This window comes from Oxyura jamaicensis, chromosome 3 (genome assembly GCF_011077185.1).
Source record: "Oxyura jamaicensis isolate SHBP4307 breed ruddy duck chromosome 3, BPBGC_Ojam_1.0, whole genome shotgun sequence".
Lineage (NCBI taxonomy): Eukaryota > Metazoa > Chordata > Aves > Anseriformes > Anatidae > Oxyura > Oxyura jamaicensis.
The window spans coordinates 117,821,904-117,848,326 of NC_048895.1; the positions used below are offsets into that span (position 1 = coordinate 117,821,904).

The 26,423-nt window shown below is 45.3% G+C and overlaps 1 protein-coding gene across 5 annotated transcripts in view; it reads left to right on the forward strand.

The window, feature by feature from the left end:
• Positions 1-26,423, forward strand: part of ASXL2 (ASXL transcriptional regulator 2) — a 103,176-nt gene that overhangs the window by 72,197 nt on the left and 4,556 nt on the right. For all 5 annotated transcript variants that reach the window (XM_035320863.1, XM_035320864.1, XM_035320865.1 and 2 more), the window contains 7 exons: positions 2,596-2,711; positions 8,864-8,990; positions 15,477-15,617; positions 17,767-17,930; positions 21,397-21,493; positions 23,305-23,410; positions 24,465-25,179. In XM_035320863.1, coding sequence (XP_035176754.1) covers positions 2,596-2,711; positions 8,864-8,990; positions 15,477-15,617; positions 17,767-17,930; positions 21,397-21,493; positions 23,305-23,410; positions 24,465-25,179 — 1,466 coding nt within the window. The remainder of the gene's footprint in view (positions 1-2,595; positions 2,712-8,863; positions 8,991-15,476; positions 15,618-17,766; positions 17,931-21,396; positions 21,494-23,304; positions 23,411-24,464; positions 25,180-26,423) is intronic.

Genomic DNA, 26,423 nt, shown 5'->3' on the forward strand with positions numbered 1-26,423 from the left:
GGAGCTGGGAGCTGCCCGCGGACGTGAAGCTGCATCTGTTGGTTCTGCATGTTCCAGTCCTGGCCCTTCCTGCAGAGTAACAACAAATCTCGCAGTGTCCCTGGGTTTTTTTAACCGTTTTCTTCACTTTGCTGAACGCTGTCAAACCCTGCAATCAATTTTTGATGCTATGTGATCAGCGCTACAGCACGCAGGTGAGACAGCCAGCAGAACCAGGCTGCAGGAACTGCAGATACTTCACCTCTGCACCCTTACTCGTGTCACCTTGCGGCCCATTTCCAGGTACCTGTCAGCCGTCTCTTCCCTGAGCTGAGGCGGTTAACTGGGATTGCCACCGGTTCTACTCGTGGCTTGTTTCTTCTCCTCCAAAAACGTGCTTACTTCCAGTCTAGCCCTCAGCACTGAAATGCCCCCAGCCTAGCACGTGACTTTGCATAGCATTTGTTAATTCCTTGCCTGATTAACGCTGTTCTTTCCTTCCATCCAGCGTCAGAGTAAGGCCAATTCTGTGTTTTTTAAACAAGTGCCAAATAATTTTTAGAAACCTTTTTCGGGGGCGTGTTGAACATCTCTGGAAGTCTGAGAGACTCAGCAACAGGCTTGCTTTTTTTCCCATTACTCCTTATTGGTGCGTTAAAAGAATTCCTGCGAGTTTATGTTCTCATGAACTCTCTCCAGGTGTTACCAGGCTGCGGTCTTTCCAGCACCTTTTTTTTTCTCCCTGAACTCGGATTTCAACCAGACTGAGAGACAAACGCGAGTTCGCAGAGGCAGTAGAGGCAGCACATCGCCAGAACTTTCTGCTGTGACTTAAGTGACCGGTTCCCTCCTGGACGTGATAGCCAGGAGTTGTTCTCAGCGGCGTTTCAGGGTCCGATACAGCCCCATCTCCAGCCCACGTGCCTTCTAGGAATCGTGCTGTTGACGCTTCATTCCTACGCCACACATGCGAATTGTATGAATTGCGTTTGTATGATCTGCTTCCGAATTCCGTGCCTTTTGTTGAAGTTGCTGCCTGGTGCTTGCTGTCTGCACCATTCAGCACTTCCCCTTCCTGTGGATACTGAGCAGAATCCCAGCGCACCTCTCGTTAACGAAGAGCTGTTGTTGGTTTCTCTCAGCTCCTTTCTGTTAGGAGGGGATCCGAGTGCAGCCTCGTGCAGGCTGCATCTAATTGCTCTGGGAAGCAGTAGTTCAGACCGTCAGCATGAAGCTATGTATGATCCTTTAGGGTTTTGGTCACCCACTTCTCTGGGATCAAACATTCTTCTACACTTTTTTTCCCTTGATATTGGAGCTGGCATTATTATTGGAACTAATTTCTGTGTAGATACAGCCCCCAAATGTGCTAACTTAGGCTGCTCTTTGAACCTGCTGCTCCCATGCCCGTCAGTCTCACAGCTTTGGAGTTCATGGCAGCAGCGGCCGGACCTCACTGATGCTCCTGCTGACACGAGCGGTGTCTGCTTTGCTATGGCCTCGCGCGTGCAACGTGAGGCATTCCGACTCAGGCCATTTTGCTCTTTTGGTCTGGTTTATTGCACTCTCGGCCTCGGCAGTGAAACAGCTCTGACTGGCCCTGGTGCGCTGGGTGCCTGCCCTGCTCCGTGCGCACGCGTGGGAGGTGAACCTGGCTGCTGGCCACTACGGTACAGGTGTGCCGAGACAAGAGGTGGGAAACCGTCATCCCGGCCGTGGGCACTGCCAGGGCTGGGGCACCCCCAGCTCCTGGGGCAGCCTGCGCCAGGCCTCGCCGCGCTCCGAGGGAAGGAGTTCCTCCTGACACCAAATGGCTTCCCTGGCTGCCCACATACCCCTCAGCACTGCTGCAGAGCGTGTCCAGTATATCCTGCGCCAAAGAGGTGGAACAGAGCCACGTAACCAGCTGGGATTTGATCCCTGTCCCTGGTTTCTTGGTTGTAAGGGGACGATATGGAAGTCCAAATCCTGGAAGAAGCCTTGCTTTAGGACTCCACATGGCAAGGACCGGATTTATTTACACTCCATCTGGGCTCGTCCAGTGAGCATATTTGTTCATGTACTGGTATAACCAGTGTGTTCCTGCGTTTCTGTCTTAAAGAGTGAGTGAGAGTCACGTTCCACTTTGTTTCCGTGTCATTTATCTTCCCACTCTTACATGGGGTGCAGAGTTAATCTGATCAGAAGTGCCACCAGGCAGGCAGATACCTGCCCACGGGCCATTCCAGATGAAGATAGCCATTATCTGTGTCTATATTGTTATTTAGACTAAAGCTAGCTAAACCTGTGTGAGGCTGAAACTTTTTCAGGCTGCAGTGTTGTTCCATAGCAGCTATTTGCATGATGAAAATCATGAAAAAGAAATGGACGAGAGGTGAAAGATCTGAAGTCAGTCATAGGAATTGCTGTTGGCTTTCCGAGGAAAACAGCTGCCTTGTGGATACAGGACTAGGAAATAGAAATGATTCTCCTGTTACACAAGTAACACTTGCTGGAGGTGCAATTTTCATGAGCCTCATGAGATGGTCTGAAATGGTGAGCACTGGCTGATGTGCTGCAGGCAAACGTATAAAGGTTGGCTTGTCCGGTGTGTTCATACGTGCTTTTTTCTTGCAGTGTCATCTAGACTGTCACAGACGTCCTCCCCCCAGTCAGGCTGCCCGTCACCTTCCATCCAAACAGGCAAAGTCATCTCCTCGTCCCAGAAACACAGCAAGAAGGCGCTCAAACAGGTAAGCAGCACAGTCCGGAACCTAGTCCAGGGATTGTTGCACTAATTTTATTCCTCTGGTTAATCGTCTTTCCAAGTGGAACTGCACTCTGCAAGGAAGTAAGTCGGGATTTCCTGGCTGTCTCATAGTAAACAGGGCTTTGTTAAAACATCCCTCTCTCCTGAAGGAGATTAAAATACCGTGCTATTTAGCGCTTTGCCTTTGCCCTACAAAAGCAGCTGGAAATTTTGTCATTGCTATTTTAGATAATGGATGTAAGACGTTGTTTATTTTCACCCAACCTTTGGTTGCGTGTCCTTAGCTTTCGACAGTCTGTTTTAGAAAATGGAACGTCTTTTTGAGAAAAGAATTAAGTCCTCTGACTTCATCCCCTAATTCAGGGCGTACTTTCCCTTCCAAGGAATTCTGCGGGCAAAGTGTGTATTTCTGGAGGGATGAAGGGCAAGGATTGCACGCTGACTTTGCACCGCGCTTCTGCTGGGCGTTAGGAGAGAAAGAGGAGGGCTGGTTATTTTCCACGCTTGGGGAATGACTGCTCTGTAGGTAGTGTTTATTGCAGGCACTCAGGATGGAATGGGTAAGTGTTTGTACCTCAAACGATCTGTTTCTTTTAATGAAAAACGCAAGATGAATTAGTCCCCTGAGTTCCTTATTTGCAGGTGTTTCCCCAGCTGCGTTGTTTAGTTTTCCATGAGCCTTAGAAAGGAAATGCTTTAACGGGGTTAGATTGACTCCTTAGTCAAGTAAAATCTGTAAGGAGTTATGAACCAAGCTGCAGAGGAGGTGCTGGTCGAGGGATTACGGAAGCCTGTCACAGGCTGATGAAACCAGGATGTGTTCTGGATAGGATTCACCTTTACCAGCCCAGCCTGCTTTCTGGAATTTGCCAGCTGGGAAACCCCACTCCAAGTGGTGTTCAGCCATCAGAGATGCCTACGGTGTTTGAAAAGGATTTGCAGGGAGAGAGGAGGATCTAATTAGGGCATATTGTTGAGGAGGACATTACATGAGAAGATAAGGAAACTGAATAAACTGGAGCTTTGTTTCTAGCGAGAGCTCGGTTGATGTCAAAATGAGATGCCTGCTTTAGGGAATCTTCTCTCTTTCATTTCCCACTGCGCTGTTTCTCAGCAGAAGCAGCAATGTTACTATGGCATCGCTTGCTGCTGTTAGGTGAATTAAAGACGTGAGATTGTGTTGTCACTTCAGGCAGATTTTCTGAAGTTAAGAGTCAGGCTTCCACTTTCAGATGAATCCTCAGAACGTTGCTTCTCACTAATTCAGCATGATATTAACTATACTCTTTGCCATCCCTTCCTCACCCCTCCTTAAGCCTGGCTGGCAATCATTTGTCTCCAACATCCACCAAGTCTTTTAAGAGAGTGATCAAACACATTTAGGGTTTGTTATAAACAGTCCTTTATCCACTGTTGTGTTCAGCAGTTCCTCTTCATTTTCCCTGTTCTGTGGGCCCCTATTTCCAAACCTACACTCCATCGACCTTTCTGCTCTCCTCCCAGCCTGTCATTACATGCCTACTAGTTTTCCACTGTTTGTGTCTGAATTCCTTCTGCCCTGTTACCACCAGCCTTCCTCACCTTTTGCTCCTCTGCCTCTGCTCTCTCCCTCCTGCACTCCCCAGCTTTCATATTTCAGATGTGTACATCCTGAGCATCCTGGTTCCAGCTGTCTCTGTGTGTAGTAAGATATGTCAGAACCAGCGAGTTCCAAGCTTCAGACAGCGTTCTCAGTTTCACTGTTCAGAATCTCACTGGTTTGGGGAAAAAGAGTCAGATACCCAGAAAGAGAAATGGGGAAACAAACGGTGTCTGCATAGCGTACCTGATAGTACCTCACCGTTCTGCAGCCTGCACCGTCCCTGCACCAGTACCTGCACTGTTCTGTAGGTCCAAAGCAGTTTCTGATGGTTATCATCCAACATCACAGCAGCTGCTTCTCCCTGAACTCCCCTGTCCCAGAGTACAGCATCAAGTTGTGGCATCGTGGTAGCTTGTTTTCTGGGCACACGGGTAACTTGTCTTCTGGGCAGAGCAACAGAGGTGTTGCTGAAGAAGGCTGTGACCATTCTAACTTACCTGCCTAAAGTTTGCTCTGGCTTTGGGTCAAGGAAGATCATTGCATGCCTGATCCATTGCTTAATTTTGGTTCCAGTGGAATTCTGCCATTTTGACCAAATACCACACCCGCCACCTCCTCCTAAACAGGATTGCTTCTGTGGGCAGGAAAAGTCATGAAAAATAGATAGAATGAGTCAATGTTGATAGCAGGAAGGAGACAGAAGTGTTATGAGTAGAGTCGCAGGAAAAACATCATTCTTGTTGCACTCGGTATCTTAGAGAAAGCTTTCTCATTTTAATTACACCCGGATTATTTGCTAGTGTGCGCTGGAGAAGACAGCTGGCTGGATTCAGCGCTCCTGTCTTAAGCACTGAGTAATTATCACTGGAGGGAAGAGAGAGCAGATTTGCACGTGAGGACATTTAACCCTTGAAGACCGTGCTGCTGCTATACTGATGATACTGATCATGTCTTTTAAGAAAGAAGAAACAGGAATTAGTTCCTAAACAGATCAGAGTTAAAACTGTAAAATACATCTAAATAGCTGGGCATACAGTGGCATGCCAACACCACGCGGTACCGTAAGCAGCAGATGGCTGTGTTCAGCACAAGCCACACGTTTCCTTCCAGTCTTTTCAAAGAATCCTGAGTTAGAGGTTTGCAGTATCTGAACCCAAAGTGACAGAGGCATGTCGGTGCTCATCCTGCTAGATTGATGAAACATGAGGAGAAGGCTCCTTGGTTAGTGATGGTTTGGTGATACAGAAAACAAGACACTGAGATTCTGAAATCTGTAATCTGGATCCAGACAGGTGATTTCTCACTCTTTGCTGTAAAATGCAGGACCTGCCCAAATTCTTTCCTCTGGTCCTCTCCAGTCCACTGACCCCATCTCCTCTCCTTACCTAGCTTGAGCAGCTGTCCCAGAGGCATCAGGATTCAGGTATCATCGGGGTTTTGGAGACCAGGAGTCCTAACCTCTGTTCTGATAAGGTTTATACTGTTGGCCTTTGTCTTTATCCATTTTTTTATCTGTTGTTGTCACGTGCCCACAGAAGGAGTACGGTCAGGGACCGGGGTGGGCTGTACCCTACAAAAGCTCTTGGTAGGCAAATAGTCTTTGTTGCCTTCCTGTGACGAAGGGAGCAGCAGAGCACAGACTTCTCCCCGTTAGGTGTGTCCCCGTACATTTTTACCACTGCTGTCAGAGGCCGTAAGCAGGTCCAGAGCAAGAGATGGGAGCATGGGAGCAGCTCCTGGCCCCAGCTGCCAACCCTGTTGGCATCCGCTGTGGAGCTGACAGGGAGGAAGGTGCTGGGGGTGTAAGGTCTTTGCTTCACTGGCACTTAAAGGAGATGCTGCTGATACTGAACAGCACCATTTTGCTCTTTTTCAACCCCATAATAGAACAAAGCAGTGCTTTCCACCCCTCACAGCGGGGTTTACCTCAGAGCTGCCCTTCGTGCAGACCCCCCTGCGTGCCCAGAACACCTGCCTCCACTGGGACCACAGCCAAGAGAAAGGGCAACTTAAGGGCAAGCAACACAATAACGAGCCCCTGCGCATGGGCACAGGGGGAGTATTTGTGTGGTGCGGGTCGGGGCTGGGGAGAGCTGCGGATTTTGTGTATCTTGCCTGATCAAGGCTTCTCTTGGGCTGTCCCACACCATCCGAATGTCCAAGTTCAGATGTTACAGCCTAAATGGCAAGACCACTACAGTGCGGGATCTCCAGGCCCAGAGGGTGATGGTGTGTGTTTATACTCAGCTTGGAGGCTGGCTACAGGTGGAGCTCATCGTGTTTTTATCCTGGCACCTTTCCTGCAGGAGACGGGATGCAGATGACGCTGGTGATGCGCTCAGGGGCATGGCTGCTGTTCAGTGTGGCCTGGACAAGCTGGAGGAATGGGCTGAAAGGAACTTGGTGAAATTTAGTGAGGACTCAGACTGGTGAGGGGCAGACCAACTCCTTGCAATAGCACCAAGAGCAGCTCTGCTGAAAAAGAGTTCATGGTCTTGGTAGACAAAAGCTGTAGGTGAAGCTTGCAGCGTGCCCTGGCAGCTTTTTGGGCTATTACAAACAGGAGGTGGAGGGGAGTGATTATATCTATCTGCTGATTATTATCATTATCATTATTACCACTCATTATTTGACCTCTTCTAAAATACTGCATCCTATTTTGGGGCCAACAGAAGCCGACATTGATGAACTGGAGTGAGTGCAGGGGAGGCCATGGGGTAGTGCTGGAGCCCTGGGAGGGAGGCTGTGGGAACGGGGCTCCTGCAGCCTGCAGAAGAGGAGGCTGCGGGGAAAACCAGCCAGCAGGCTCCATCTGTCCCCTCCAGTACTTCTGAGGAGGCTACTGATGGAGCCAGGCTTGCCACAAGCCCTGAATTGTTCTGTGATTAGGACAGGACTCAATATAAGGATTCATAGAAAACGGAGACGATTCTAACAGAACCTAAGTGTGAAGTTGACACGGAGTTTAAAAAGAGATGTCTAATGCATAATTGTTTCCTTCTCTTCCCACACGTGCCTCAGCCACCGCTGGCGTGGGCACCTGAGACACTGCACAAGGGAGAGCCGTGGGGTGACAATGAACAGAAGCAGAATTGTTTTACCTAAGCTAAGGAAAATGCAGCAGTGAAGTGGCATACAGAACAGGAGGTGAACTGAACATGCGAAATCTTAAATATTCAAAGTGATTTGTCGAACAGAAGCATGGGATTCACACAAACACTTAAGCATGCTAGTGGTCTCCATAGTCTAATATTTTCCTGACAGTCACTGTTGCCTGCAGTTTGTCTTCAAATCAGAGAAGACTTTGTAAAAGCTTTCTTGAACTTGTTTACAGATTTTTGTGTTACTTGTATGAATACCAGGTCTCTCGAATACCGGGTCTCTCTCTCTCTTTTTTCTTTTTTTTCTTTTTTTGAAATCTTTTGACCTCAATAAGAGGAGATTAATTGTGATAGCAGAGGATATTTCCTCTTAGTGAATTTCATTTTTTTCTTCAGTTACTATATTAATTATTATTTTCAGTCATTATATTAAGGTTACATTAATATTCAGTGATTTTTTTTTGCTCACAGTAGAAGTGGATAAATAGGAACTATTTAATAGATAGGAAAACAGAAATCTAATATATCACTTCAAAACTTGTATCCTGTTGTCAGTCTTCCTCAAGTTGTGTCTGAAGGTCTGCCTTCTGTTTTCCTCATAGGGCAGGTTCTCCAGACTCCTGCATATTTTTATTCTCCTAGTTCAAACTGTATTTTATTATTATTATTTGAGATAGTGATGATCTCTAGTCAACAGTCTCACTCATTTGTATATATAACAGCATATTACTTTCTGTTACTTCCCATTTTGAAATTCAGGTGTATACTTTATCTGTTGCAATTTATTCTGTCAAATTTATTTGGGTTTTGAGTTCATTTTTGGAAAACAGACAGTTTGGTTTGGGTAAAAGCTGCAGTTCAACCAAATTGCCTCCTTACTTCCTTGTCTTAGTCATTTGTGTTTTTTAGGCAGAATTAAAGTTGCCTTAACAGTCTTTTCTGAAACAAAGGATTTCAGTGTTCTATTCTTTATTACTTTCCTAATTTAAAAAGTCTTTCTTATTAGGTATCGTCTCTGCTGAACGTTTTTAGTAAGTTGCTACTTGCTTCTCCAGGAGATGGAAATGAATTACATTGTGGAACTTTTACTTTGAAGTTATTTATATAATTACTTCTTGAACCAACTCCAGATTTGGAATTCTTTCTCTTTGCCTTCTCTAGAGATCATTTTTTCACGAAACACACAACTTAAGAAGTTCTGCAACCATTAGCTTTTTGCTTTAAATGCAAAGGTAGGAAACGTCTCTACTTGTAGAACTGTGTTTAGATAAACAGTATCGGTGTCTCCTGCAAACTGAGTGTATTTCAGAAGTCATTTTAAGCTTTTGATGGACTTACAGTTAGAGTCCAGCTATTGGTTGCTGTAAAACAAGGTGTTTATGCTGTGTATTAATAATTTTTAAGAATATTTTTAATATCTCTTTGCTCATGTTCTTCTGTCCTCTTCCCCAGGCCTTGAAACAGCAGCAGCAGAAGCAACAGCAGCAGCAATGCAGAGCAGGCATGCCCGTGTCATCTAATCAGCATGTCCTTCTGAAGGCTGTCAAGGCAGCCAGTGACTCCACACCTACAAAATCCGGTACGTGGCAGTAACATTCCTGTTTTCTTTTACGGTCATTTTCTTTGTAACTTGCTGTTTCTTGTTCTTAGGGGAGGAGAGGAGAAAGTCCCCTTTCCATATGGTGTTCTTTTTGTTTCGAAATATTCCAGCTTCTTGTTTCCTGGCTTTGATTTTATTAGGAATGCATTCTGTTAGGAACAGATCTTGAATAGGTCTGGCTGTGCCATTGTCTAGTTCAAAAGTTTCTTCCTGTGAGAAATGTCTTCCCTCATAGTTGTCTATACGCTGTAGTCAGGTTTTTCTCATGGCTAAGCAAATTAAATGGCATTTCTTTTTGTATTTATTTCTTTTCAAACTGTCTTTTCATTCTGTAGTGTGGCTTTCGTGTCTTGTTCCAAAGATGTACGTCCTTGTCTGAACGATCCTTAAGCGCCTTCCTGCATTTATGCTACATTAGAAATTAAAGAGGTCACTGCTTTTCTCTTGCTCATTCAACAACATATTTGCTTCCTTACCAGCAGAAGGTTTTCACTAGTTACCGTAAATTCTTTGCAGTTATTTCTAGACAGTTGCTTCCAAACTCTTCTCAGCGTAACTGCTTCCCAGGATGAGCTCCTGGTTCTGTAAACACGACTTAAGTTGTTTTCCCTTAGATGCAGCAAATGCTTCTGTGTTTGTATTGACTGATTAATACCAAGACCAAAATGCCGAAGGGCCCCGAGCCCCCGTGCTGTGAGGAGAGGCTGCGAGAGCTGGGGCTGCTCGGCCTGGAGCAGAGGAGGCTCCGGGGGAGCTCCCCCATGGCCGTCAGTACCCGCAGGGAGGTGACGGAGAGGCCGGAGCCGGGCTCTGCTCAGCGGTGCCCAGGGCCAGGCCCAGAGGCCCCGGGCCCAGCCTGGAGCCCCGTCAGCTCCTAGCCAGCCTAGGGGGCTGCAATTCTGTGATTTGCATATCGTACAATTAAATTACTTTGTAGACCAAGTCCATAATTATTTTATCAATCCAGTTTGTTGAGTCATCTGTAAACATTACCAGTAGTGGCTCTGTACCATCTCCCAGATCACCGATTGCCAATTTCCTTTTGTTCCTACTTACGGCAGAAACCAGAACAATGGGCATATCAAATCAGAGGCACTTGGCCTCTGTTCAGCACGGTGTATGAACAGGGTAGGCGTGTGGCAGTGCTCTCGCAGAACGCCACAGGTTGTGCCTCAGGGACCTTCCAAGCAGGAGGAGATGCCTTTGTATTTCATGGACTCCGTGGCATTTTCTTTGGTGCATTGCCTAATCTGGAGGATGGGTATGTTGACTTTGTAAATGCCTTGTGGCAAACGTTGCAGTGTAAAAAAATATTATTATTATTGAGCCAGGCTCCTTATAACTTTATTTGATTCCATCTAATTATCAAAAAGGCAGTGAACAACTATTGTTTACTCAACAACTTTTTGCCACTCATGTCTTTAGTAGACATCTCTTTAAATCGGAATAGTCCTACTGTTTTTTCTCATTCCTCATAAGGAAAGTTATATGCCTCTGGAGGCAGAGAATGAAAACTGTACATGGTAATCAGGGTGCAGATGCATTGTGAATCTGTATAGCATTTTGGAATTCTAAATTTTGTTATTTTTCTAATAATTCCTAGCATTCCATTTACTTTTTTAGACTCAACCAAAAGGAGGCATTTTCCTAGAACTGCTGAAATTCTGAGACTCCTTCCTGAAATGTTATTTTCTATTTTAGGGCCTGACACTGCATATGTATGGTTAGAAGAGTTGCTCTTTTTGTACATCACTTCATGTTTCTGTGCAGTGAATCATGTCTGTCCTATCTCTCATTTATTCACTGCCATGAAGTATTTCTGCAGCTATAATGGGGAGCGATGTGTGTTGGGACCTAAGTCACGAGCACAGTTTTGGTACACGGGGTTGGTTTATGTCACGTGGAGCAGGGAGAGGCAGGAGCAGGATCAACAGCGTTGTGTACACAAGGAAAAGAGGGTTCGCTTTTCGAGGCTGGGATCTCTACCAAAATGCAAGGATCTCCTCCTCCAGTTTCCAGTCCTGCTGATTCTCATCCTACCTCACTGGCCTCTGCAACACACACTGTCCCCATCTGAAGTCCCTGCGCTTTTACACTAATTGTCATGGGTGAAATGCTGTGCTGTCTGTCAAACTCAGACCCTTCTGTGAGATGGCAGTTCCCTCCCCCTCAATAATTACCTCATTTTTTCCATCCTTCACCCTTGATCTTCTTGACTCATCTTGATTCATCTCAGAAAGATGATGACCATAAAAATGTAAGCATTAAGAAAATGCAGCAAGAGTGCTCACTCTAGAAGGTTTCTGCCAGGTGTCCCCGCACAGATGACGTGGCTGAGCCTGGCAGGCATGAAGCTTACCCGAAAACGGGAGAGAAAATGTTACACAAAAGATCACAACAAAATTGTATCTCCAATCTCAAATCCTAAGCTATTTTTAGTTGTCTTAAAAATGTCTTTTTGGCAAAGCCTGATAACCAGGGTAATACCAAACCATTTTCTAAAGAAGGAGGCTGTGGCTTTATTATTATTATAGCATCTGTTATCCTGATTACAGTTCCAAGCAGTCAGTCCTTCAGCCAACAAGCCTTGCTTAGAACAAGAAGCAACTGCCTGTGGAGAAAGAAACTGCATCTCTGCTACTGTGCTAAGCATCGCCAAAGTGCCGGGCACAAGAACTGGAACTCAGTCCATCCAGCCTGCTGCCTCCCCTGACGCAGCCTTGGCTAGCAGTCAAGACAAGCTAGCAGTCTCTTAGGCAGTCCCTGGCATGGTTTGGTGTTTAGCACAGGCCAAACATCACTCCCAAAAAGCAATCCGTGTGGCCACCCTGCCTGGGGAGACAGAGAGCTTAAAGCTGCGACATGGCCGGTTGTGCCAGAACGTGGCCAGTTGTGCCAGTCGCTCCCAGGGCCGGGGGAATGCCCACTGACACCATTTAGTTTACTGGCATAGAACAGCCAGAGAGGATTACACAGCGATAAAATAATAGCAGCATTAACAATACTTTGCTGTTGGACCTTCTCGGTGTGATTATATGAATTACACGTTTAGCTGAAATTCACTGGCTAGGTTAAAAACTCTGTAATCATCGGAAACTAGCCCTAGGACCCTCGAGAGCTCATCTAGTCCACATCCTCTCCTCGGGGCAGGATCTCGTGTGCATTCCTGACAGATGTTTTCTTCAGCCTGTTCTCAGAAACCCCGCTGATGCTAAGGCCAAAAACTCCCAGCCAGTCTCACCCTTCCTGCTTTGTTAACTTTATCCTTAAATTGTTTTTATCAGACGCCAATCAGAATCTTTTCTTGTTTTGGTTTAAAACCAAGGTTTCCTGTCCTATCCACCGTGGACATGCAGATGATTTGATTTCTTCTCTCTACAGCCTTTTGCATAATTGGAGATGTTTCCCCATCCCTTCCTGATTTTCTTTAGTATAAAATTCTTTCTGTGTTTTAGTGTGTTTGTTTATTCTCCCTTTCCAAATAGCCCTAAACAAATCCAAACCAAAACTAGACCAATCTGTCCTGGCTTGCTGGTTGTATACTGCTGGAATGTTTCTTGTAACATCTGTTCAAACATATGAAGGTTGCAGCTATGCTCCATATATCCATTTGGAAGGTGTGCTTATCGACTGTACTTCATGCATCATTTCATAGCAGAGTAAGGGGGGTGGGCATTGAGCAGCTGATGTTGTTGCCTGTTGTTCCCAGGCAGCTTTGTAGTTCAGATCCTTTCAGAAGAGCCCAGGGGAAAACAGTTAATCTCACTGTGCTTGTCTGAAAATCAGTCCTGAGCTGTGCTTGTGCCCCTTACACCTCAGCTGCTGTGGTGTGAAAGGGAAGCCAAAATCAATCCATTAGAAAATTACACATTTCCAGTGACCGTGTGAAGAAAATGTCGTGCCAGGTGCATAAAGTCTTTGGTAGAAAATGATAGTTTAAAAGCCTTTTGCAGTTTCTCTGCTTATTAGGATTAAACTTGAATGCTTCATTAGCACAACTCTCAAAACTGTTCCTGGAGGACCACACCTCCTGAGCTCCCCAGGAGGAATTGCATTTTCTCTTAGGAATTAGGAACAGGGGAGAAGCAGAAGGGCCCAGAGCAGCTGGGATATTCCCATAACATTGTTAGCTAATGTGGTGTAATTATTAAAATAGACTAATAGAGTAAGTAATGTAAATTCATATTATATAGAGTGCTTAAAGCGTTTGCTGTCTTAATTCTTTGTGATCCTGAGAAGGCTTTTGCCATTCCTGCATATGGCCAGGAGGTCCTGCTGCCCTTCACAGGCAGCACTCCAGGCCTCTGGGACAGGAGGTCACAGCACATCAATTTCTCTCATTTTGGTTTCACACTTCCCACGATATTGCCACATCCACTTTTATCATGGGTGAACTTAACTATTTTCTTCCAGCATTTCTATTTTTATTGTTTTGTTTTTGTTTTGTTTTGTTTTGTTTTTTCTTCTCTCTCTGACTTGCCATATTTTGCTGTGGTATATTCTGCCTGTCACCCTATGCAGCCTTTCTGGTACTATTCTGAAAACGTTAGAATTGTAGAACAGTTCACGTGGGGAGGGACCTAAGGGAGGCCTATAGCCCAACCTCCTGCTCAAAGCAGGGGCAGCTTGGCCTCCATCAGGTTGCTCAGAGCTCTGTCCAGTCAGGTCTTGAAAACCTCCAAGGATGGAGACGGCACAACCTCTCTGGCCCCCTCTCCCCTGCTGGACTTCATGAGGAAAAAGCTTCTCCTTATACCCCTCTTTCTCTCGGCCTCCTGCTCTGCACCCCTGTGACAACCCTGGCTCCATCTTCCTGATGCCCCCCTGTAGGAACAAGGTGGCCGCCCTCAGCCCTTTCTTCTCTAGCCTGAACAAGCCCTGGTCCCCCCGCCTCACCTCACAGGGCAAGTGCTACATCCCCTGAGCATCTTGGTGGCCCTTGGCAGATCTCATCCCTGTTCCTTCGTGTCTTCATTGTACTTGAGAACCTGGGCCAGGATGCAGAATGGAGGTGAGGTCTAACAAGTGTTGAGTAGAGGTGGATAATCTCCTCCCCGGATCCTGTGGTCCTGCTCATGCGGCCCAGGAGGCCTTTGGTGCCAGGGCACACTGCTGGCTCAAATTCAGCTGCCGTCCACCACAATCCTTCGGTGCCTGGCAGCAAAGCTGCACCAGCCTGCCCTGTTGGCAGGGGTCCTTCTTCCCTGGGGGCAGGACTTTGTGTTTGTCCTTGTGAGGCTCCTGCTGTCCCCTGCCTCCAGCCTGGCTTGGCCCCAGTGGGTGGCTGCTCTGCCCTAAGGCACAGGGAGTGCTCCCTGCAGTTTGGTGGCACTTGCAGACTTCAGCAAGTCTTGTGTCCCCTGAATAAAAACATGGAGCAGGCCAGGTGCCCAGAAGCACTCACTTGTTCCATCCTCCAGGCAGAGTATGGAGCATACTCGCCAAGTCTGACCATCCAGCCGTTGTCCCGTCCTGTTGTCCAACCACCCAGACCCCAACGTCTCAGTGTGTCGGTATTGCAGGACACAATGTCACGTCTTGCTAAAGTTGAGGTAATTGGCATCCAGCTGTCTTCCCTCATCCACAAATCCAATCATTTGATCACAGTAGGTAATCAAGCTACTCAGGCATGATTTACCTTTGGTAAGTCCATGTTGACTGCCTCCAGTCACTATTGTCTCCTTGGTGCACGCAGAAGTGTGCTCCAGGAGGGCTCACTCTGTTATTTTCCCAGGGATGACTGTGACGATCCTGTATTTTCTCAGATCTTCTTTTTGCCCTTTTGAAGGTGGGTGCAACATTTGCCTTAGTTGTGGGGAATCTGTCCCCATCTCCATTTCTTTCAAAGACGGTAGAGAGAGGCCTTGTAAGGACACAGGATTCGGCGCCGTTCCGTAGCTGAGTGGATACCTGCTATTGCATGTACACCTGAGGAGAGCAGAGAACACCTCCTCGTTTTCTGCTTTGTAAGGAAAAAACATAGTGGTAAAATCACTAGTTTAGCTAAGTGGTGACTTGGGATGAGGACATGAAAATATCTCTGTTTGAAAGAGGAGAAGGAATTACCAAGGTTGGTCTAAATAATAAAATTTAGAAAAATGGGTAAACGTTCAGAAAGTACACATAAGGTATGAAGAGATTTTTTGTGACACCGAAGTCTAGTAGGAATAAAGCTGCTTCTGAAAGGACGTTTTAACAGGATTGTCACTGGGTGGGACATAGAGCTGGAATGGGTGTCTCTTTATTTTGTGACAGTCTGATAGCTACAAAAGGCTTTTCTGCTGTCAGCCTGTTGGGAAGTGAGTGCTACAAGAATAAAGGCATGTAAGTATCACAGAAGTGCTTGTCCCAGAACTGCCGGGATTAGGGTACGCGTGTTAAAGAATCTTTATTTCAGTCCAAACAGATGTCTCGTAATATTTCTTTGTACATCCCTGTGTTTAAATGTTTCAATTTCCTGTGCAGCTTGGGAAGGAAAGCAGTCAGATGGACAGTCCAACAGCCCTCAGAACTCCACCTCCAGTTCCTCTCCCTCTGTTAAGCTCGATAACTCCTTGCCAGGGCTGGGGAAGAAGCCATTCCAGAGATCTGACAGGCTCCATGCAAGTAAGATATTTATTTTTCTGTTTACAGAGATTTAGTTATTCTGATGACAGAACAAAAGCCTAAATAGCAAAATTGACTAAAATGTGCATTTAATTCCATTGCTAAAGCGATTTCTTGACAATCCTGGAAGGCACTCCTAATACCTTCTGTATGAACTAGGATAAATAATTCAAACTTGCCACATACAAATAAGCCTTCACTTACTTCTTATTATCAGGGGGTTCTGCCTTTAAACTTGCAGCTTACAAGAGAGAAGCAAAGAAGGACTTGCATTATTTAGCAGACATTTTTCATGTGCTTAAGATACTTTGGTAACATTAAAAAATATTTTTTAAAAAAAAAAAACACCTTCCCTGATCTTTATACCCCTGACCCCAAAGTTATTCGGCTTTCTTTCCGTTCATTCGAGTTAGATCTTTCTCAGCTTGCATGACCTTTTGTGGTTTCTTTTGCATATACCAATGATGAAATTAACCTCAGTGAGCATAAGGCCATGCTGAGGTCTCCATCTATGCTAATTTCCTTTATCACTGGTAAAAAAAAAAAAAGGCACTTTGAAGGCATGTTGTCCTCCACACAGCTAGCTGATGTGCCAATGCCTGCATTTTAGACATGTATATACATTAGGTGGAATAAAATAGGATGTTGTTATTTAAATGGCACCCTGCCCTGCCTCTGGAAGTCAAAGGATAAAGAAGAGATTATGTTCTCAGCCCATAACGTCTCGTTGCATACTGTCCCCAAATCCCATCAGTTCAAAAGTTTCACTCACCCATGAGTCCTCTGGGGTTTCTCTAATCCCCCATCCTCTGATTTGCTGTTTTGAGCAACTCATTCTTTGTCAACAGGTAGCCATAATTTAATGAAAAGCTACTGATTGTTTTTTAGTAATTTTATCAATGAGGAGGATGTGGCCTTGCTTCTAGTTCTGTTGTTTCTATTACATTTATTAGTATCACATTTGGCTGATTTGTCAAATTTTTGGTCTCCTCAGTTCTGAATTCCTTCTCTCCCTCCACTACCTCAAGGCTCAGGCACATTTGCAGTGCCATGTCAGATAAGGTTGCTTTTGCAATTCTTACCTTGGCCATAAAAAAAAAGGATTGTGACCCATTGAGGTAAAACAATTTCCAGGTTCTGAAGTTCAAACAAATGAAATATTGGGAGAAACATGTAAGGCGAAGGATGCCACTTAGGGCACTTGTATCAGTGAACTCAGTCATATGGGAGCAGTGCAGCTAGCTTGAGACGCCTGCTCTGCAGTCTAGCTTCAGCTCTCACTGAGAATAGGAAATTCTGCAAGTCTAGGTAAGTTATAAACCTGCAGAGCCATTTCCTGAACAGCTTCTGAGAGAGCAGCCTTCCTAAATGGAACAAATCCTCATGGAATTTATTTTGTTAGCTACTGTTGCCTTAAAATATTGCTGTGATCCCTGAGCTCAGGTGGCACAGGGTCTGCCTTAACATTAGCCATTTTTCCATTAATGCGCTTTTAATCTGAGCATGTGGTATTTGGCCAGTACTAGACAGTAGATGAATCCAAAGGAGATTGTGTACATGGTACAAATGCTTTCTTCAGCAATACCTTCTGAATTTGCAGTACGTACATGAAGCTGGCAGTAGTGTAAGGGTTAAGCCTGGATTTCCTGGCTTTCAAACACAGAAAAGGAGAGAGGAGAATTATTGCATTTTTACTGCTTTGTCTAGTGTTGTGCTTTCAACACAAGCAGAATGAGCTGATGATTGTTTCTGAAATGCTTTTGCTGAGAATAAGGTAATAAAGTCCAAGAGGAAATCCAGAAGAACAAACTGACCTTAACTAGAGGCTTAAAATAGAAAATTGGTGTGGTGAAAAGCAATTCTAGAAACCCCCTGAAAAACAATCCTTGATAGTCCCCAGACAGATACCCAGGATTCCTAGAAAAGCTTGATTAGCTGGCACAGGGTATGATGTATTAGGTATGGAAGATTTCTGTGCCAGAAAGGACCTCCCACATTTTGTTGTTAGCTATATATATAACCTTTTACAAAGGTAAACCACGTATTATTTCAAGTTAAGGTTGGAAATGCCACTTGAGAGTGAACTCTAAAGGAGCATTTGATCTTCACTTAGGTAAGATGTTACTGGGGTCTTTTTCATTCTTTGCAGGGCAGCTGAAGAGAACAAAGTGTGCTGAAATTGACGTGGAAACTCCTGACTCCATCCTCGTGAACACAAACCTGCGGGCACTGATCAACAAGCACACGTTCTCTGTTCTGCCTACCGAATGCCAGCAGCGCCTGCTGCTGCTGCTGCCAGAGGTAGACAGGCAGGTAAGTTGTGTTTTCTGGCGTGACGAGAAGCTAGGCTCATAGGGGTCAGCTGGGAGCATCTCCAGAAGTAATCCAGGCAAGACATCCAAATACTATGTCAACATCTAATGGGATAGACTTTTTGCTCTGTGCACAGTGCAAAATACTGGAAAATTCTTCAGTGATTTTTTGGGGTATTTGTTGCTACCAGATAAAATAATTCAAATTTGATAAACGAGCAGCTTAATTCTATTCAGTCAACTGCAGATTCCCAGCTATGGTGAGAAAAATGTTTCTGTTACATTGGATTTGATGAGGGCCTGGAGCAATGGTTTCAGCATCTTCCTCTCCTGTCCTCCCCCAGACTCATCAATACAGGATTAACCCTGCAGCCCTCTGTACAGGTGCCTTCCCCCAGGATGCCTAAACGGGTGGAGGAATTTAGTTCATCCTCTTCTGTTTCCCATTATGTTGTGTTACTGCTGTCAAGTTCTGGATTTGGTAGAGTGAAAACTGAGTGAATTCTCTATTGCATTTTAATACTGACCAGATTGCAGAGTAGACTCCAAAGAGCTTGTGTCCGGATCTGAGAAACACTAGGTTAAAGGTACCAAGCATGAAAAGTGAGTCAGCTTTGGAGACCCTTTACATTTTGTGGATTGTTTGCTTGAAACCTCTTTGTGCAGGAATAGAGGGATTTGAAAAATAGAAAAGTACTCAGTGGGGAGGAATGGGTGAATATTTTCTGGGAGTGGCACAGAAGAAACCCCCAGCTCTTCACTAAACAATTTATGTTACCATTAGTGACAAGGGGGTAAGAACTCATCCTTCAGTATTGAAAGAACCGCTGAGAGAACCTGCTGATGAGATATTTTCATCTCAGACGGATCTGATGAATTTCATCCTAAGGGATAAATAAAATCTGGCTGAAGCAGTCTTGACATCACAGCAGTTTTCTTCAGCAGCTTGTGGGAGACAGGGATGATACCAAGAGAGGAGAAAAGAGCAAATGTTGCACTTGAATATAAAAGGAGGAAAAAACAGTGAGTTCAGGAAGTGAAGTTAAATCTGTTCATGTGGAATACCAGAGAAGTTATAGCTAAACCAAGAATACTTCCTTCCTTTTACCTTAATCATATATTTATCATCATCATTCCTGCCTCAACTGGCCCGAGATCTTTACGGCAAAATGGGCTTCTGCACTGTGCTTCCACTGCAAATGTAGGGTTGTTAATTCAGGTGCATTAACATATGTGCCTAGAACCATTCTGAACGCCCTTTAGATGGCAAAGTTGGCTTCAAGATGCCACTCCAGAGGGATGCATCCGTATGTCCCGTATCAGATCTGTGAGTCCCTTGAAGATGTTTTACTGTGCAATGGTTGAATTAGTACCAGCAGCCTGCGTTTGCACACCTTAGTCATGCCCCGGGAGTCGACAGCTCAGCTCGTTCCTGCAGGCTCCTTTTACAGGCAGTGGAGAAGCAGTTGGTGCACTTGGTGCAGTCAGCAGCACGTGCCAACATCCAGGTGTCTGCTTCAGGTGAGAGCTTAGTCCTGACCTACAAACACAGGCGGCGTGAGCACTGTGAACGGTGAAGGGAAGCCAACCCAGGAGCAGAGCACAGACATAACGTGTTCGGTGAAGTTCTGTCCATTGTTGTGGCTGTGCTGCTCTCTGGGGTTCACAGGGTGTTAATAATGCATCTGGGTCACGCAGCTACCCTGTGATCAGCTTTGCAGGGGATGCTCTCCTGAACAGATCCTGTTCAGTTGGAGTTAGGAAGAGTTGTAACATTTCTTGCTGTCTCATAAATACCGATCTTCAATCAGCATTCATCGGGGACTTGTTAGTCCAATAAATACTTGAAGGAATTGTTTTCGAAGTCCCGTTGCCTTTGCAATAATTAGGTATGCGTTAAAATACAATGTGGTGGAGTTTGCAGCTGGAGTTTACTGGCAAGAAGCTCACAGCAGATGGCAAAACATTTATGTCCTGACTTTTAAGTTTAATTATCCTTAAATTCAATTAGAATTTGACTGAGAACAACTTTTTACTATTTAAATAATACGCTTTGCTCCAGAGAGGACAAATCCTATATTTCACTGTAGCAAGTCTCTTAGAGCAGCCCACCCCACCAAACTGTGATGTGTTCCAAAGAACGTCAGACTTGGCAGTAGTAAACAGGAGAGGTGAAATGCAAAAGGTCACCTAACCGTTGTGTTCTGCGTGGCAGTGACTCCCTCTGCGTTATCCCAGTTGGTGCCTCTGTAAAACAGAACGGGGGCACTTCCAGAGACACGACCCAGTCAGCCCCGCAGCAGGTGCCTGTGCTGCAAAATAACATGCAGGCAGCCCCGTGTCTGCTGCAGAGGATAATCCGGTGAATTCTGTTCCCTGTAGCTATCAGTGAAGGTTTGGATTAGAAAATGAGCTTCTGCTTTTGTACATCTCGATAGTGGCTGGCTGTGCAGCTGCTCCTAACTTAAGTGTCTAAGTCCATCTTAACTGTGAAAGCTCCTGCTACAGCCTGTCCAGCATTTTAACCGTCTGCTCACAAATGATGCCGCAGTAAAAGTGTTGCTCTTTGCCAAATCCTGCACCATTGAAAGTTCTTCTACACATCTTCCATTGTAATCAGATATATCCCAAATTTGGACAGTAAGATTTTGCTTGTTTGCTCTGATTTATTACTTATTATTATTTACACAAGGATTGGAATCACATCTGCTTTGCCCACAGCAGGTTTTTGTGACTTCCTGACCGATACGTGTATTTTTGTGTTTCTAACAGAGAAAATTCCACGTTTATTTGTGTGATGTTAATGTCCCACCATGCTATGTTCCAGTCTTAGCCTTATTTCATTTAATATTTATTTATCTTCATTTATTATTTATTTCATTCTCATTTGTGTCCTACGCTATAGCTTGGCCGTCCTATTTGATTAACCATATTTTGAAGACTGAATAGGTTTTGAGCTTCATTTGTCTCTTTTTTTTTTTTTTTCCCTGGAGCATTTAGGGAAATGATTGTATACATTTCAGAGTTACTTTATGATGATACTCTGTATGTCCTTCCTTTTCCCAGAAGGCAGCAGAGCTGGAGCTCTGGATGGTACTTCAGGAAATAGCCTGCATTGATTTTGCAGGGCAAAGTGGATCTGAAGAAGCTTTTCAGCTTGTCATGCCATTCTGTTTCCTTGCAATTCTCCCTGCCACCTGTACCATGTGCTGCTCGTTCATGTTTGTGCAGCAGCCAGGTTGGAGACAACTGCACTGAAGCAAGGAAGAGGAAAACTTATCAGAATCTCCTGGATCCCAGACTTGGCACAGCCTTAAAAAGCCTTTTTATTTTCTCCCAAATGCGATGAAGACCAATTCTAGCAAGACTTGTGGCAATGTTGCAACTCTCGCTCTGTTTTCAGATGACATAACGTGACGTTTGCCTTTTCAGTTGATGAATGCTGTTTGCTTTGTTACGTATTCCAGGTTGGGGCAGATGGTTTGATGAAGCTGAGTGGCTCTGCACTGAACAACGAGTTCTTCACGTCAGCTGCCCAAGGCTGGAAGGAGAGGTTGTCAGAAGGTAAAACTTCCCCTGACAAAGAAGGGAAATGCTAGAAGGCTTTCGGCCAACAAATGGTGGGGGAATGTGTAAATGATATTTGATGGAGAAATTGAAGCACTGGAGTAACTTACTAGGCAAAGACCGTAGTCAGTGTAGCTCGTGAGCAAATGCAAGCCTACACCTTTGTAAACTACAACTGATAGGAGGGGCTGCAGGAGGGAGTTACCTTTTGAACTGACGTGGAAAAATGAGCAAGTCTTTGGAAGAAATGACAAAAGAGGGAAAACTGCTTTTAAAATGTTGGTGAAATGATAGCAATGAAGTGTTATTCTTAAGTTGTAGTAGCTAAATATAGCCCACTGCTAAGCTCAGTAGGGAAGGTAAGTTATATTCCCAGAGTAATGCACTTCATCATCAGTGAAGTCATCTAGTTGGTACAGCCAATCCTTTGAGCCATAATTTTTGTATACCATAAAGACAGCCAGTTACTACTATGTAGGACACCTGCACCTTCAGCAATCATTTGCATCTTGAACTTAGAGGTGCTTAATTCCATGATTTGATCGGATCAGATCATCAGAAGTGCACTCATTCCTTGGCAGGGACCATTTCCTCTGCAGAATCCAACCATGAAGCTGAGTTTTTATAAAGACAGCAGCATCACTCAGGACTCGCTTGGAGAAGGGAATACCATTTACTCATCACAGACAATTGATTTTTAAGAGGCTTTTCCATAGAAAATGTATCCTCTCCTGGGTCACCCTTTATATTTTGTGGATTCTGGGTGTATCTGTGCCAGTAAGCAGACAAGGCGTAGACCTCAGCTGTCTGTTCTGCATAATTGCTGAAACTGCCCCTGGTTTGGCTCCCATCATTTAGTGGTTTTCCTTTAATGCTTTATAGAAGACCTTTCGTCCATTCAGGAGTACACATCCAGGGGGTACAACGATGTTTACACAAAGATCTCACCAGATTAAAAACAAAACTGCTGTAGAACCTGCTGTGGTGATGAAGCTTGCAGCAATCAGGGCGAAGGCTGGAGGTCTCCACTGACGTTGTCACTGAGCAGCACATCTCTGCCCAAGCATCAAAGCCTGATGGCACTGTGGGCAGAGCAGTGCTGTGGGCTTTCCTCAGCTACTCTTCAAGTTGCTGATGATTCATAAGAAGGCTGTTGGGAGTCAGCCACAGTTTAATATAACATATGCACGTGTCCTGGATGACAAATGGGGGTTACGTGCCATGTTTACGTTTGGCACCCATGCTGACACATCTTTTTTTTAGAACTCCTCCTTTTTTTTCCAGAGATTGAGGAGATTTAAGTGCTGTGCACCACAGACTGCCTGTTTACAGTTGCATGCAGATCAAGAAGCTTTTGATGTTCTCACATGCGCACTTACCCACAGCCACCCATGGCTGTCATTTCCAAGTGCCGTATTGCTTTGCTGTCTGCCTGGCAATCTCTTCTGAGCCTCCAGAAAGTGGCAGTTATGCAGTGCATGCATACGTACAGCATATTTTCGTGTATAGATTCATATTTATTTCATAAGCACCGTTTCACACAAAGCATCTATTGGCAGCCAGGGCTGACACCGACGGTGAAAGCAGTTGGGACTGTCTGGCAGAAAGCTGTTGCCCACCCACTGCAAGGAGGAGGCAGCAAAGAAACACCTTGCAGCTCCGGAGAAACACTGAGGTGTCACAGACAGGGCTAGTGTCACAAGCTGTGGAGGGGACTTCTGTGAGATACCACTCTCATCTGGAAGTGGGAAGGCTTCTGTGGTTATCCTGATTCATTTTATGCAGGTATCCTTTATTGCATTTTGCAGGTGAGTTTACACCAGAAATGCAGCTAAGAATACGTCAAGAGATAGAAAAAGAAAAGAAGGTTGAGCTGTGGAAGGAACATTTTTTTGAGAGCTACTATGGCCAGAGGTAAGACATTCAACTGTCTGTTTTATCCTCCTCATTGCCTGTCCAGACACACCTGTTCCCGTGCTGTTAGTGTGCTGCCCACCAGTACACATTGCTCTTCATCAGTCCTGAAACCTGAACAAGGTCTAGCTCCATCCATCTGTCACAGAACTGAGAAATACCTTGAGGTATGTAGGTCAGAACTGATGTGTTCACAACCACAAGATTTCTAATGCTTTATCAAGTGTAGTATAGTTTTCTTTATGTGAGGGTGTCCTTTACATATTAACCTTTCCTGCTCCTTTCTGAGACACTCTGAGTTTATCTTCCATTTGTCTGTGGTGCTTTACCCCTCTAGAGCATTCAGACTATTGTAAGCCCTGTTCTTATCATTCCACGTGTTGATAGCTTGGGGTTCCATGAGTGAGTAGGAGGTTGGTGTGGATGCGTGTACATATGGAGTACTGAGTAAAGGAAGAAGTATTTTTAAAATAACCAGGTTGAGAATGCAAGTGATCCGGTGGCATTTCGCAGATGAAGATGGATGAGCAGTACAGGGAAACGCTCCCAGATTTCTGATGACGGGGAAAGGCAGCAATGTTGGTTCTAAGCTAAAGGTACTTCAGCAGTTCTGGCACGAGCTGTGTTCTTCTGCAAGAAATGGTGGGACCCTTTTCAGGAGCTCCCTTCCAGCAAATGTCACCGTATGAGCTTAAGTCAGATGCAAGCTGTGCAGGGTTGTTTGGTAGAGATATGGCTGTGGTGGCTAGTAAAGGAAATGTTCACTGTTGGGCAAATTCTTTAGGTTTGCAGCTTGGAAAATTAGTATCTGGTGAGAGGACTAGATCTAATGTATGTTCCATATATTTCATTTAGTTGGTTTTAAACATCGTTATTAAATTCCGTTTCATTTGGAAGTACTAACAGTAGCAAAGGACTTCAAAGATCATAGCATAAAATCAGGTGTTAAATGTACTTGGGGTATCATACGTAGAGAATCCTCTCTGTTCTCATAAGGATAGCATACTTTTTGTGAGAACGTTTCACAGAACAAAAATTCTGTTTTTCTTGTCAGTTCTGGACTAAGTCCCGAAGAGTCCAAGAGACTGACAGCAAACACCAGCCCTGCCGAGACAGAGGTTGAAAATCCAGCAGCTGAAAAGCCAAAATGCCTGCCAGCCCCCCTGGCACCACTCAAAGAGGAGATTACTCCCCCATTAGAGTCTAAAGCACAAGCAGCACAGGCAGCACCCGCGATGAAAAAAGGAGGAGAGGAAAGAAGAGAGGACACGCAGCCAAAAGCAGCCAAACCTGCAGAGGCCTCAGTTTCCCCAGATGGCTGTGCAGCGAAGCCTAGTGACCACCCTCTCTCTTTAAAAGAGAAAACACAAGGAGAAATTCAAGAGAAACCACAATCTGCTGTCAGTCAAAAGCCAGAAGAGGAGAGAAAGCACGCTGCATCAAAGGAAGCGCCAGTGAAAGAGACTGTGAGTACCTCAGTTTTGGCCCTGAGCAAACCAAAGAGCCCTGAAGCAGGTGAAGCAGTAGCAAACGCACCAAGTCCGGTGATTACTCCACAAACACCAGAAAAGAAGTCCCCTGCAAATGAAGAAATGGAGGTCAGCGTTGAAGGCCATAAGAGGAAGTCGGAGAGCCGAGAAGAAGGTGTAACCACTCCTGAGAAGAAGCCCCGCATCATGGAGAACTGCCAGCACCACCAGTCGTTTCGGACCCAGCCACAGTCCTTTCCTGCAGCAGGGACCCAGGTGCCACGGGTACCCCCGCTCAAGGTAAGGAGAAACAAAGATCCACAGAGCGGCTTTGTGTCGATCAGCTCAGGTGGGAGCTTCGGTTCTGGTTATGTATGGGAATTATGCTACCTGCTTATTACAGTGATAGAAATAGAGCACACAGAACTTTGTAGATGTGTGAGTATCCCCCTTGATACAATAATAGGTCTAGAAAGACTGTTATCAGCAGCTCGCTAGATTTTATCAAGTCCAAAAAGTAAGTTATTTGCCTGTGCTTAAAAAGACTGCCTAGAAATGATACGGTTATCATTCATACCGTCCGAATGCAGTGGAGTGTCAGACTAGGGAGCAGGGAAAGGCTATTTTGGGGAACATCTCAATTCCAAAAGTCCTTTAGTGCTGAGTCTTAGCGAGAATGAAAGGAAATTGGCAATAAAGCACTGAAAAGACAGAAAACAGAAAGGAGGCTTCAAAGGTCCCACACTTTGGCCTGGACAATGCCCTTGAGGTCTAGGTCATAGGATGACACACTTACTAAACTTCCAGGGAATTCAGGGAGGTGATTGTCCCCCTCTGCTCTTGCAAGGCCCCAGTTGGCAGTACTGCGTCCAGGTCTGGAGCCCCCAGCACAGGAAGGAGGTGGGGCTGCTAGAGCGGGTCCAGAGGGCCACAAAGGTGATCAAGGGGCTGGAGCACCTCTCCTAGGCAGAAAGGCTGAGAGAGCTGGGGCTGTTCAGCCTGGAGAAGAGAAGGCTCCAGGGGGACCTCATCGCGGCCTTTCAGTGCTTAAAGGGATCTTGTAAAAAGGAGGGAGAGGGACTCTTTACTTGGGTAGATAACCATCGGACAAGCGGAAGTGGTTTTGAACTGCAAGAGGGGAGATTTAGATTGGATGTTAGGAGGAAATTCTTCCCTCAGAGGGCGGTGAGGCCCTGGCACAGGTCTCCCAGAGAAGCTGTGGGTGCCCCATCCCTGGAGGTGCTCAAGGCCAGGCTGGATGGGGCTTTGGGCAACCTGATCTGGTGGGGGGCATCCCTGCCTATGGCAGGGGGTTGGAACTGGATGGTCTTTAAGGTCCCTTCCAACCCAAGCCACTCTATGATTCTATGAAATTCCCGTTGGGAAGTAACAAACACTCCCATTTCACACATTTGATACTCTTTCAGATAATGATTACAGGATTGCACATGTACGGATAACGCTAACACTTCCTTCAGTGATGTTATGCTCAATAGTAGATAGTAAGTGGATGAGCCAGATTTTTTTTATAGTTGTGTGTGGGA